We start from the raw sequence: 12,890 nt of genomic DNA on the forward strand, positions 1-12,890 counted from the left end.
GAGGATAACACACAGAGAGAGGAGGAGGAGGATAACACAGAGAGGAGGAGGAGGATAACACACAGAGAGGAGGAGGAGGATAACACACAGAGAGGAGGTGAATAACACACAGAGAGGAGGATAACACACAGAGAAGAGGAGGAGGATAACACACAGAGAGGAGGAGGAGGATAACACACAGAGAGGAGGAGGAGGATAACACACACAGAGGAGGAGGAGGATAACACACAGAGAGGAGGAGGATAACACACAGAGGAGGAGGATAACACAGAGAGGAGGAGGATAACACACAGAGAGAGGAGGTGGATAACACACAGAGAGGAGGATAACACACAGAGAGGAGTAGGATAACACACAGAGAAGAGGAGGAGGATAACACACAGAGAGGAGGAGGAGGATAACACACAGAGAGGAGGAGGATAACACACAGAGAGGAGGAGGATAACACACAGAGAGGAGGAGGAGGATAACACACAGGGAGGAGGAGGAGGATAACACACAGAGAGGAGGAGGAGGATAACACACAGAGAGGAGGAGGAGGTGGATAACACACAGAGAGGAGGGAGGGAGGATAACACACAGAGAGGAGGAGGATAACACACAGAGAGGAGGAGGAGGATGAACACAGAGAGGATGGATAACACACAGAGGAGGATAACACACAGAGAGGAGGAGGAGGATAACACACAGGGAGGAGAGGATAACACACAGAGGAGGAGGATAACACACAGAGGTGGATAGATGTCAGAACAGTAGAGACGGGTTCTGTTTTCCACTAGAGAGGAGGAGGATTATCCACAGAGACTGGTTGGATAACACACAGAGACGGGTTCTGTTTTCCACTAGGAGGATAACACACAGAGAGGAGATGAGATAACACAGAGGAGGATAACACACAGAGAGGGAGGAGGTTCCATTATCACACAGAGACGGAGGAGGATGACACACAGAGGAGGAGGAGGAGGGGATAACACACAGAGGAGGAGGATAACACACAGAGAGGGAGGGAAAACACACAGAGGAGGAGTTCCGGAGGAAGATATCCACAGAGAGGAGGATTCCATTTTCCACAGAGATGAGGAGAGAGGATAACACAGAGAGGAGGAGGAGGATTCCGTTATCCACTAGAGAGGATAACACACAGAGAGGAGGAGGTGGATTTCACACAGAGGAGGATATCACACAGAGAGGAGGAGGATAACACACAGACTTGGAGAGAGGGAGGATAACCGTTATCCAAGGGAGGGAGGAGGTGGATAACACACAGAGGAGGAGGAGGATAACACACAGAGAGGAGGAGGATAACACACAGAGGACGGGGAGGAGACGGGATAACACACAGAGGACGGAGGATAACACACAGAGAGGAGGAGGATAACACACACAGAGGAGGGAGGATAACACACAGAGAGGAGGAGGAGGATAACACACAGAGAGGAGGAGGATAACACACAGAGGAGGAGGATAACACACAGAGAGGAGGAGATGACAGAGACAGCGGGGAGGGAGATGTCAGAACAGTAGAGACGGTTCTGTTTTCCACTAGAGACGGGTTCTGTTTTCCACAGAGACGGGTTCCATTATCCACTAGAGACTGGTTCCGTTATCCACTAGAGACGGGTTCTGTTTTCCACTAGAGACGGTTCCGTATCCACTAGAGACGGGTTCCGTTTTCACTAGAGACGGGTTCCGTTATCCACTAGAGGCGGGTTCGTTATCCACTAGAGACGGGTTCCGTTATCCACTAGAGACGGTTCCATTTTCCACTAGAGATCGGGTTCCGTTTCCACTGAGACGGGTTCCGTTATCCACTTTAGAGGTCCATTATGTTCCGTTATCCACTAGAGGCGGGTTCCGTTATCCACTAGAGACTAGGTTCCATTATCCACTAGAGCAGGTTCCGTTATCCACTAGAGGCGGGTTCCGTTATGTTCCATTATCCACTAGAGAGCGGGTTCTGTTTTCCACTAGAGCGGGTTCCGTTATCCACTTTAGAGACGGGTTCCATTATCCACTAGAGACGGGTTCCGTTATGTTCCGTTATCCACTAAGAGGCGGGTTCCGTTATGTTCCGTTATCCCATGTTCCGTTTCCACTAGAGACGGGTTCCGTTATGTTCCGTTATCCACTAGAGACGGGTTCATTTTCCACTAGAGATGGCCTAGAGACAGGTTCCATTATGTTGTTTCCACTAGAGACGGGTTCCATTATCCACTAGAGACGGGTTCCGTTATCTACTAGAGACGGGTTCCGTTATCCACTAGAGACGGGTTCCGTTATCCACTAGAGACGGGTTCTGTTTTCCACTAGAGACGGGTTCCATTATCCACTAGAGACGGGTTCTGTTTTCCACTAGAGACGGGTTCCATTATCCACTAGAGACGGATTCCGTTATCCACTAGAGACGGGTTCCGTTATCCACTAGAGACGGGTTCCGTTATCCACTAGAGACGGGTTCCGTTATCCACTAGAGACGGGTTCCGTTATCCACTAGAGACGGGTTCCGTTATCCACTAGAGACGGGTTCCGTTATCCACTAGAGACGGGTTCCGCTTATTAGAGACGGGTTCCGTTATCCACTAGAGACGGGTTCCGTTATCCACTAGAGACGGGTTCCGTTATCCACTAGAGACGGGTTCCGTTATCCACTAGAGACGGGTTCCGTTATCCACTAGAGACGGGTTCCGTTTTCCACTAGAGACGGGTTCCATTATGTTCCATTATCCACTAGAGACGGGTTCGTTTTCCACTAGAGACGGTTCCGTTTTTGTTCCGTTATCCACTAGAGACTAGGAGGATGTTATTCATATTTTTCATAATTATTTAAAAAATATATTAAAAGTAATTAACATGCAGTGTTTCTTTGTCAAATTGTTATATTTATATTTCAGTCTTGTGTGATGTATATAGCTCAGTTGGTAGAGCATGGCGCTTGTAACGCCAGGGTAGTGGGTTCGATCCCCGGGACCACCCATACGTAGAATGTATGCACACATGACTGTAGTCGCTTTGGATAAAGCGTCTGCTAAATGGCATATATTATTATTATATTATTATATAAAGTGTAATATTGAGATGTTAACTCAAAATGTAATACTCTATATCTTGCGTGGTACAGGTGTAGACTTTTCTTCCAAAGTAGATTTAGTTTAAGACTACCAAGAAACAATCCGACTGTGATTTATCCACTGCAGTAGTATACATTTAGGCATTCTTATTCCAAAAGGTTAAGGTTTATGGTAAATACATTGAAAAGTGCCAGCCTAGCACTGGGGATTGAACCTGTGATCCTTCACGGAGCCAGAGTTCGCAGGTATACGCGCGGTTTCCTAGCAAGCCTATGCTAAGAGTGATCACCGTTGCCCCTAGTGACCGGTATTGTCCCGGGGACCTGGACGAACGTCGAATACTGCATTAGATCTGGTGTGACCTCGCTGTCACACTGCCTCATTAGCATACCACTTGAGAGAAGAAATGTGTTGGGCATTCCCTAGGTATATGCTAGTGTAGCAGGACCTGAGTCTGGCTCATGGTCTCGTAATGAGGTAGCCCTGGGGAATTTCCTCATGGTCTAATGGAAGACGTTTTCTCCCGTGGGAGACCCGGGTTCAGATCCCGACCCTGACATTAGTGTGCACTGTGGACAATGAAATATGAAATCACCCAACAGCCTCCCTCTATTGTTTCTCTCCTATAGTGTGAACTCTGACCCTTGTTCAATAACTGCTCTGTGTGTGTCACCAGAAACGAGCCAGAGGCCAGCTGCTGTTTGCCAAGGTGTGTGACCATCTGAACCTGCTGGAGACGGACTACTTTGGCATCACGTACCGCGACGTGGAGAACCAGAAGGTAGAGGAAGAGACTCATCAAATCTGTCTGTCTGTCTGTCTGTCTGTCTGTCTGTCTGTCTGTCTGTCTGTCTGTCTGTCTGTCTGTCTGTCTGTCTGTCTGTCTGTCTGTCTGTCCGTCTGTCGTCGTGTCGTCTGTCTGTGTCTGTCTGTCTGTCTGTCTGCGTGCGTCTGTCGTCCGTGTGTCTGTCTGTCCTGTCTGTCTGTCTGTCTGTCTGTCTGTCTGTCTGTCCGTCCGTCCGTCCGTCCGTCCGTCCGTCGTCCGTGTCAGTCTCCGTATCATGTACTCCGTCCGCGGGAGTCCGTCCGAAGGTAGAGGGAAGAGTATTATAACCAGGTCCGTCCGTCCGTTTTATCGATTTAGTCCATTTGGAAGGAGGAGTGCTGAGTCTAGGATAAATGTTGTGCTCCCAGTGGAGCAGAGGTCTAAGACAGGGCCTGCATCTCAGTGCTAGAGGTGTCACTACAGACCCTGGTCAGATGTCTAAGACACTGCATCTTAGTGGTAGAGGTGTCACTACAGACCCTGGTTCAGATGTCTAAGACATCTCAGTGCTACAGGCATCACTACAGACCCTGGTTCAGCGGTCTAAGACATCTCAGTGCTAGAGGCGTCACTACAGACCCTGGTTCAGATGTCTAAGACACAGCATCTCAGTGCTAGAGGCGTCACTACAGACCCTGGTTCAGAGGTCTAAGACACTGCATCTCAGTGCTAGAGGCGTCACTACAGACCCTGGTTCAGCGGTCTAAGACATCTCAGTGCTAGAGAGTGTGTCACTACAGACCCTGGTTCAGCGGTCTAAGACATCTCAGTGCTAGAGGCGTCACTACAGACCCTGGTTCAGATGTCTAAGACACTGCATCTCAGTGCTAGAGGCGTCACTACAGACCCTGGTTCAGAGGTCTAAGACACTGCATCTCAGTGCTAGAGGCGTCACTACAGACCCTGGTTCAGCGGTCTAAGACATCTCAGTGCTAGAGGTGTCACTACAGACCCTGGTTCAGCGGTCTAAGACATCTCAGTGCTAGAGGTGTCACTACAGACCCTGGTTCAGAGGTCTAAGGTACTGCATCTCAGTGGTAGAGGTGTCACTACAGACCCTGGTTCAGCGGTCTAAGTGTTCGAGGCATCACTACAGACCCTGGTTCAGCGGTCGAAGACACTGCATCTCAGTGCTAGAGGCGTCACTACAGACCCTGGTTCGAATCCAGGCTGTATCACAAACGACCGTGATTGGGAGTCCCATAGTGCGGGGCACAATTGGCCCAGCGTCGTCCGGGTTTGGCCGGTGTCGGCCCGTCATTGTAAATAAGAATTTGTTCTTTAACTGACTTGCCAAGTTAAATAAAAGGTTAAATAATTAATTTTATTTTTTATAAATACCTAAACTTGGTGTGGGGCAGTGTTGCTTAGACAAGGGGGGGATCCTAGATTAACACAACTACTCTGAGATGTTTGTGGATACCGGCCCTCTGTGGACAGACTGATAACAGTTTCCCAGGGGACCTCCTCAGGGCAGTGGTAACGTAGAGGTCTAAGTGTTAATGACTGGATACGTGGTCATTCATTGATTTTATTAATATATATCGTTACTAATTTGCCTCTTTCTCCAGAACTGGCTTGACCCAACAAGGAACTGAAGAAGCAGATAAGGAGTGAGTTGCAGTGTGTTTTATAGGGTTACACTATGCTAGACTACACTATACTGGACTACACTATACTGGACTACACTATGCTGGACTACACTATACTGGACTACACTATGCTGGACTACACTGCTGGACTACACTATACTGGACTACACTATGCTGGACTACACTATGCTGCACTACACTATGCTGGACTACACTATGCTGCACTACACTATGCTGGACTACACTATGCTGCACTACACTATGCTAGACTACACTATACTGGACTACACTATGCTGGACTACACTATGCTAGACTACACTATACTGCACTACACTATGCTGCACTACACTATGCTGGACTACACTATACTGGACTACACTATGCTGGACTACACTATGCTGGACTACACTATGCTGGACTACACTATGCTGGACTACACTATACTGGACTACACTATACTGGACTACACTATGCTGCACTACACTATGCTAGACTACACTATACTGGACTACACTATACTGGACTACACTATGTTACACTGCACTACACTGTACTATACTATACTGCACTACACTATGCTGGACTACACTATACTGGACTACACTATGCTGGACTATACTATGTTAGACTACACTATACTGCACTACACTATGTTACACTACACTATACTGCCCTACACTATACTGGACTACACTATACTGGACTACACTATACTGGACTACACTATGCTGGACTATACTATGTTAGACTACACTATACTGCCCTACACTATGTTACACTATACTGGACTACACTATACTGGACTACACTATACAGGACTACACTATACAGGACTACACTATACAGGACTACACTATACAGGACTACACTCTACAGGACTACACTCTACTGGACTACACTCTACTGGACTACACTCTACTGGACTACACTCTACTGGACTACACTCTACTGGACTACACTCTACTGGACTACACTATACTGGACTACACTATACTGGACTACACTATACTGGACTACACTATACTGGACTACACTATACTGCACTACACTGTACTGGACTACACTATACTGGACTACACTATACTGCACTACACTGTACTGCACTACACTATACTGACTACACTATACTGGACTACACTGTACTGGACTACACTATACTGCACTACACTATACTGGACTACACTATACTGGACTACACTACAACATACTGCACTACACTATACTGCACTACACTGTACTATTATAGTCTATACTACAGTCTATACTATACAACACTACTATAGTCTATACAACACTACTATAGTCTATACAACGCTACTATAGTCTATACAACGCTACTATAGTCTATACTATACAATACTACGATAGTCTATACTATACAACACTACTAGTCTATCTATACAACACTACTATAGTCTATACAACACTACTAGTCTATACAACACTACTATAGTCTATACAACACTACTATAGTCTATACAACGCTACTATAGTCTATACAACGCTACTATAGTCTATACTATACAACACTACTATAGTCTATACTATACAACACTACTATAGTCTATACTATACAACACTACTATAGTCTATACTATACAACACTACTATAGTCTATACTATACAACATTACTATAGTCTATACAACACTACTATAGTTTATACAACACTACTATAGTCTATACAACACTACTATAGTCTATACTATACAACACTACTATAGTCTATACTATACAACACTACTATAGTCTATACTATACAACACTACTATAGTCTATACAACACTACTATAGTCTATACTATACAACACTACTATAGTCTATACAACACTACTATAGTCTATACAACACTACTATAGTCTATACAACACTACTATAGTCTATACTATACAACACTACTATAGTCTATACTATACAACACTACTATAGTCTATACTACTATACAACACTACTATAGTCTATACTATAATATATATAACAACACTACTATAGTCTATAGTCTATACTATACAACACTACTATAGTCTATACTATACAACACTACTATGCTATACAACACTACTATAGTCTATACTATACAACACTACTATAGTCTATACTATAATATATACTATACAACTACTACTATAGTCTATACTATACTATACACAACACTACTATAGTCTATACAACACTACTATAGTCTATAGTCTATAATATATACTACACAACACTACTATAGTCTATACAACACTACTATAGTCTATACTATACAACACTACTATACTACTATAGTCTATACTATACAACACTACTATAGTCTATACTATAATATATAGTCTATACACAACACTACTATAGTCTATACAACACTACTATAGTCTATACTATACAACACTACTATAGTACAACACTACTATACTATAATACTATACTACACAACACTACTATAGTCTATACTATACAACACTACTATAGTCTATACTATACAACACTACTATAGTCTATACTATACAACACTACTATAGTCTATACTATACAACACTACTATAGTCTATACTATACAACACTACTATAGTCTATACTATAATATATACTACTATACAACACTACTATAGTCTATACAACACTACTATAGTCTATACAACACTACTATAGTCTATACTATACAACACTACTATAGTCTATACAACATACTATAATATATACTACACTATAGTCTATACAACACTACTAGTCTATGCTATACTATAACTACTATAGTCTATACTATACAACACTACTATAGTCTATACTATAATATATACTACTATACAACACTACTATAGTCTATACAACACTACTATAGTCTATACAACACTACTATAGTCTATACTATAATATATACTATACAACACTACTATAGTCTATACAACACTACTATAGTCTATACAACGCGCTACTATAGTCTATACAACGCTACTATAGTCTATACTATACAATACTAGATAGTCTATACTATACAACACTACTAGTCTATACAACACTACTATAGTCTATACAACACTACTAGTCTATACAACACTACTATAGTCTATACAACACTACTATAGTCTATACAACAACGCTACTATAGTCTATACAACGCTACTATAGTCTATACTATACTATACAACACTACTATAGTCTATACTATACAACACTACTATAGTCTATACTATACAAACACTACTATAGTCTATACTATACAACACTACTATAGTCTATACTATACAACATTACTATAGTCTATACAACACTACTAGAGTTTATACAACACTACTATAGTCTATACAACACTACTATAGTCTATACTATACAACACTACTATAGTCTATACTATACAACACTACTATAGTCTATACAACACTACTATAATATATACTATACAACACTACTATAGTCTATACAACACTACTATAGTCTATACTATACAACACTACTATAGTCTATACTATAATATATACTATACAACACTACTATAGTCTATACTATACAACACTACTATAGTCTATACTATACAACACTACTATAGTCTATACTATACAACACTACTATAGTCTATACTATACAACACTACTATAGTCTATACAACACTACTATAGTCTATACAACACTACTATAGTCTATACTATACAACACTTCTATAGTCTATACTATACAACACTACTATAGTCTATACTATACAACACTACTATAGTCTATACTATAATATATACTATACAACACTACTATAGTCTATACTATACAACACTACTATAATATATACTATACAACACTACTATAGTCTATACTATACAACACTACTATAGTCTATACTATAATATATACTATACAACACTACTATAGTCTATACTATACAACACTACTATAGTCTATACTATAATATATACTATACAACACTACTATAGTCTATACTATACAACACTACTATAGTCTATACAACACTACTATAGTCTATACTATACAACACTACTATAGTCTATACTATACAACACTACTATAGTCTATACAACACTACTATAGTCTATACTATACAACACTACTATAGTCTATACTATAATATATACTATACAACACTACTATAGTCTATACAACACTACTATAGTCTATACTATACAACACTACTATAGTCTATACAACACTACTATAGTCTATACTATACAACACTACTATAGTCTATACTATACAACACTACTATAGTCTATACTATAATATATACTATACAACACTACTATAGTCTATACTATACAACACTACTATAGTCTATACTATACAACACTACTATAGTCTATACTATAATTTATACTATACAACACTACTATAGTCTATACAACACTACTATAGTCTATACTATACACCACTACTATAGTCTATACTATACAACACTACTATAGTCTATACTATACAACACTACTATAGTCTATACTATACAACACTACTATAGTCTATACTATACAACACTACTATAGTCTATACAACACTACTATAGTCTATACTATAATATATACTATACAACACTACTATAGTCTATACAACACTACTATAGTCTATACAACACTACTATAGTCTATACTATACAACACTACTATAGTCTATACTATACAACACTACTATAGTCTATACTATAATATATACTATACAACACTACTATAGTCTATACAACACTACTATAGTCTATACAACACTACTATAGTCTATACAACACTACTATAGTCTATACTATACAACACTACTATAGTCTATACAACACTACTATAGTCTATACAACACTACTATAGTCTATACAACACTACTATAGTCTATACAACACTACTATAGTCTATACTATACAACACTACTATAGTCTATACTATAATATATACTATACAACACTACTATAGTCTATACAACACTACTATAGTCTATACTATACAACACTACTATAGTCTATACAACACTACTATAGTCTATACAACACTACTATAGTCTATACAACACTACTATAGTCTATACAACACTACTATAGTCTATACTATACAACACTACTATAGTCTATACTATACAACACTACTATAGTCTATACAACACTACTATAGTCTATACTTTGTTGTTCTGCAGGTGGCCCCTGGAACTTTGCCTTCAACGTCAAGTTCTACCCCCCAGACCCTGCCCAGCTGTCTGAAGACATCACCAGGTGAGTTGGATGGATCGGCTGCATTGTCAAAGCCTCTGAAATACAGTATGTTGCTATTTATGGTTTAATAATCGTACTGGCATCACCCCCTCTCTCCCCCCCTCCTCTCTCGCTCGCTCTCTCTCCCTCCTCCTCTCTCGCCGCTCTCTCTCCCCTCCTCTCTCTCGCTCTCTCTCCCCCTCCTCTCTCGCTCTCTCTCCCCCTCCTCGCTCGCTCTCTCTCCCCCTCCTCTCTCTCGCTCTCTCTCCCCCCTCTCTCTCTCTCTCCCCCCCCCCTCTCTCTCTCTCTCCCCTCCTCTCTCTCGCTCTCTCTCCCCCTCCCTCTCTCGCTCTCTCTCCCCCCCCTCTCTCTCTCTCTCTCTCTCTCTCTCTCTCCCCCTCCTCTCTCTCGCTCTCTCCCCCTCCTCTCTCGCTCTCTCTCTCTCTCTCTCTCTCTCCCTCCCTCTCTCTCTCTCTCTCTATCTCTCCCCCCCCACTCCCCCCCTCTCTCTAGGTACTACCTGTGTCTCCAGCTGCGTGATGACATGGTGTCTGGTCGTCTCCCCTGTTCCTTCACCACCCACACCATACTGGGCTCCTACACGGTCCAGTCAGAGCTGGGGGACTACGACCCCGAGGAGACGGAGTACAACAGTGAGCTCCGCTTCGCTCCGAACCACACCAAGGAACTAGAAGATAAGGTCATGGACCTACACAAGAACTACAAGTATGTCCGGCAATAGATTTTCCCCGTAGTTACAGGACATGTAGTTGAATAAAGGATATCTCTGAGCCCCGTAGTTACAGGACATCTCTGAACCCCGTAGTTACAGGACATGTAGTTGAATAAAGGATATCTCTGAGCCCCGTAGTTACAGGACATGTAGTTGAATAAAGGACATCTCTGAGCCCCGTAGTTACAGGACATCTCTGAGCCCCGTAGTTACAGGACATCTCTGAACCCCGTAGTTACAGGACATGTAGTTGAATAAAGGACATCTCTGAGCCCCGTAGTTACAGGACATCTCTGAGCCCTGTAGTTACAGGACATGTAGTTGAATAAAGGACATCTCTGAGCCCCGTAGTTACAGGACATGTAGTTGAATAAAGGACATCTCTGAGCCCCGTAGTTACAGGACATCTCTGAGCCCCGTAGTTACAGGACATGTAGTTGATTAAAGGACATCTCTGAGCCCCGTAGTTACAGGACATGTAGTTGAATAAAGGACATCTCTGAGCCCCGTAGTTACAGGACATCTCTGAGCCCCGTAGTTACAGGACATGTAGTTGATTAAAGGATATCTCTGAGCCCCGTAGTTACAGGACATGTAGTTGAATAAAGGACATCTCTGAGCCCCGTAGTTACAGGACATCTCTGAGCCCCGTAGTTACAGGACATGTAGTTGAATAAAGGACATCTCTGAGCCCCGTAGTTACAGGACATCTCTGAGCCCCGTAGTTACAGGACATCTCTGAGCCCCGTAGTTACAGGACATGTAGTTGATTAAAGGATATCTCTGAGCCCCGTAGTTACAGGACATGTAGTTGAATAAAGGACATCTCTGAGCCTCGTAGTTACAGGACATCTCTGAGCCCCGTAGTTACAGGACATCTCTGAGCCCCGTAGTTACAGGACATCTCTGAGCCCCGTAGTTACAGGACATCTCTGAGCCCCGTAGTTACAGGACATCTCTGAGCCCCGTAGTTACAGGACATCTCTGAGCCCCGTAGTTACAGGACATGTAGTTGATGCCTAATGTCTGTTTTCAGAGGGATGACCCCAGCTGAAGCAGAGTTACACTTCCTGGAGAATGCCAAGAAACTGTCCATGTATGGAGTAGACCTGCATCACGCCAAGGTACACACACACCTACATACACCACACACACACACCTACATACACACACCTACATACACAACACACACACACCTACATACACACACCTACATACACCACATACACACACCTACATACACCACATACACACACCTACATACACCACACACACACACCTACATACACACACCTACACACACACACCTACATACACCACACACACACACACACCTACATACACCACACACACACACCTACATACACCACACACACACACACACCACACACACACACCTACATACACCACACACACCACACACCACACACACACACACCTACATACACACCTACATACACCACACACACACACACACACACACACACACACACACACCTACATACACCACACACACCAC

At 42.3% G+C, this 12,890-nt stretch overlaps 1 protein-coding gene across 1 annotated transcript in view; it reads left to right on the forward strand.

The window, feature by feature from the left end:
- Positions 1 to 12,890, forward strand: part of LOC124027689 (band 4.1-like protein 3) — a gene marked incomplete at its 3' end in the record, with an annotated part of 43,257 nt that overhangs the window by 9,839 nt on the left and 20,528 nt on the right. The window contains 6 exon segments of the mRNA XM_046340058.1: positions 3,745 to 3,849; positions 5,466 to 5,478; positions 5,481 to 5,507; positions 10,584 to 10,659; positions 11,152 to 11,364; positions 12,408 to 12,495. Of these exon segments, the coding sequence (XP_046196014.1) occupies positions 3,745 to 3,849; positions 5,466 to 5,478; positions 5,481 to 5,507; positions 10,584 to 10,659; positions 11,152 to 11,364; positions 12,408 to 12,495 (522 nt within the window).

The sequence above is a fragment of the Oncorhynchus gorbuscha genome, unplaced genomic scaffold, assembly GCF_021184085.1.
Source record: "Oncorhynchus gorbuscha isolate QuinsamMale2020 ecotype Even-year unplaced genomic scaffold, OgorEven_v1.0 Un_scaffold_3473, whole genome shotgun sequence".
NCBI classification, from domain to species: domain Eukaryota; kingdom Metazoa; phylum Chordata; class Actinopteri; order Salmoniformes; family Salmonidae; genus Oncorhynchus; species Oncorhynchus gorbuscha.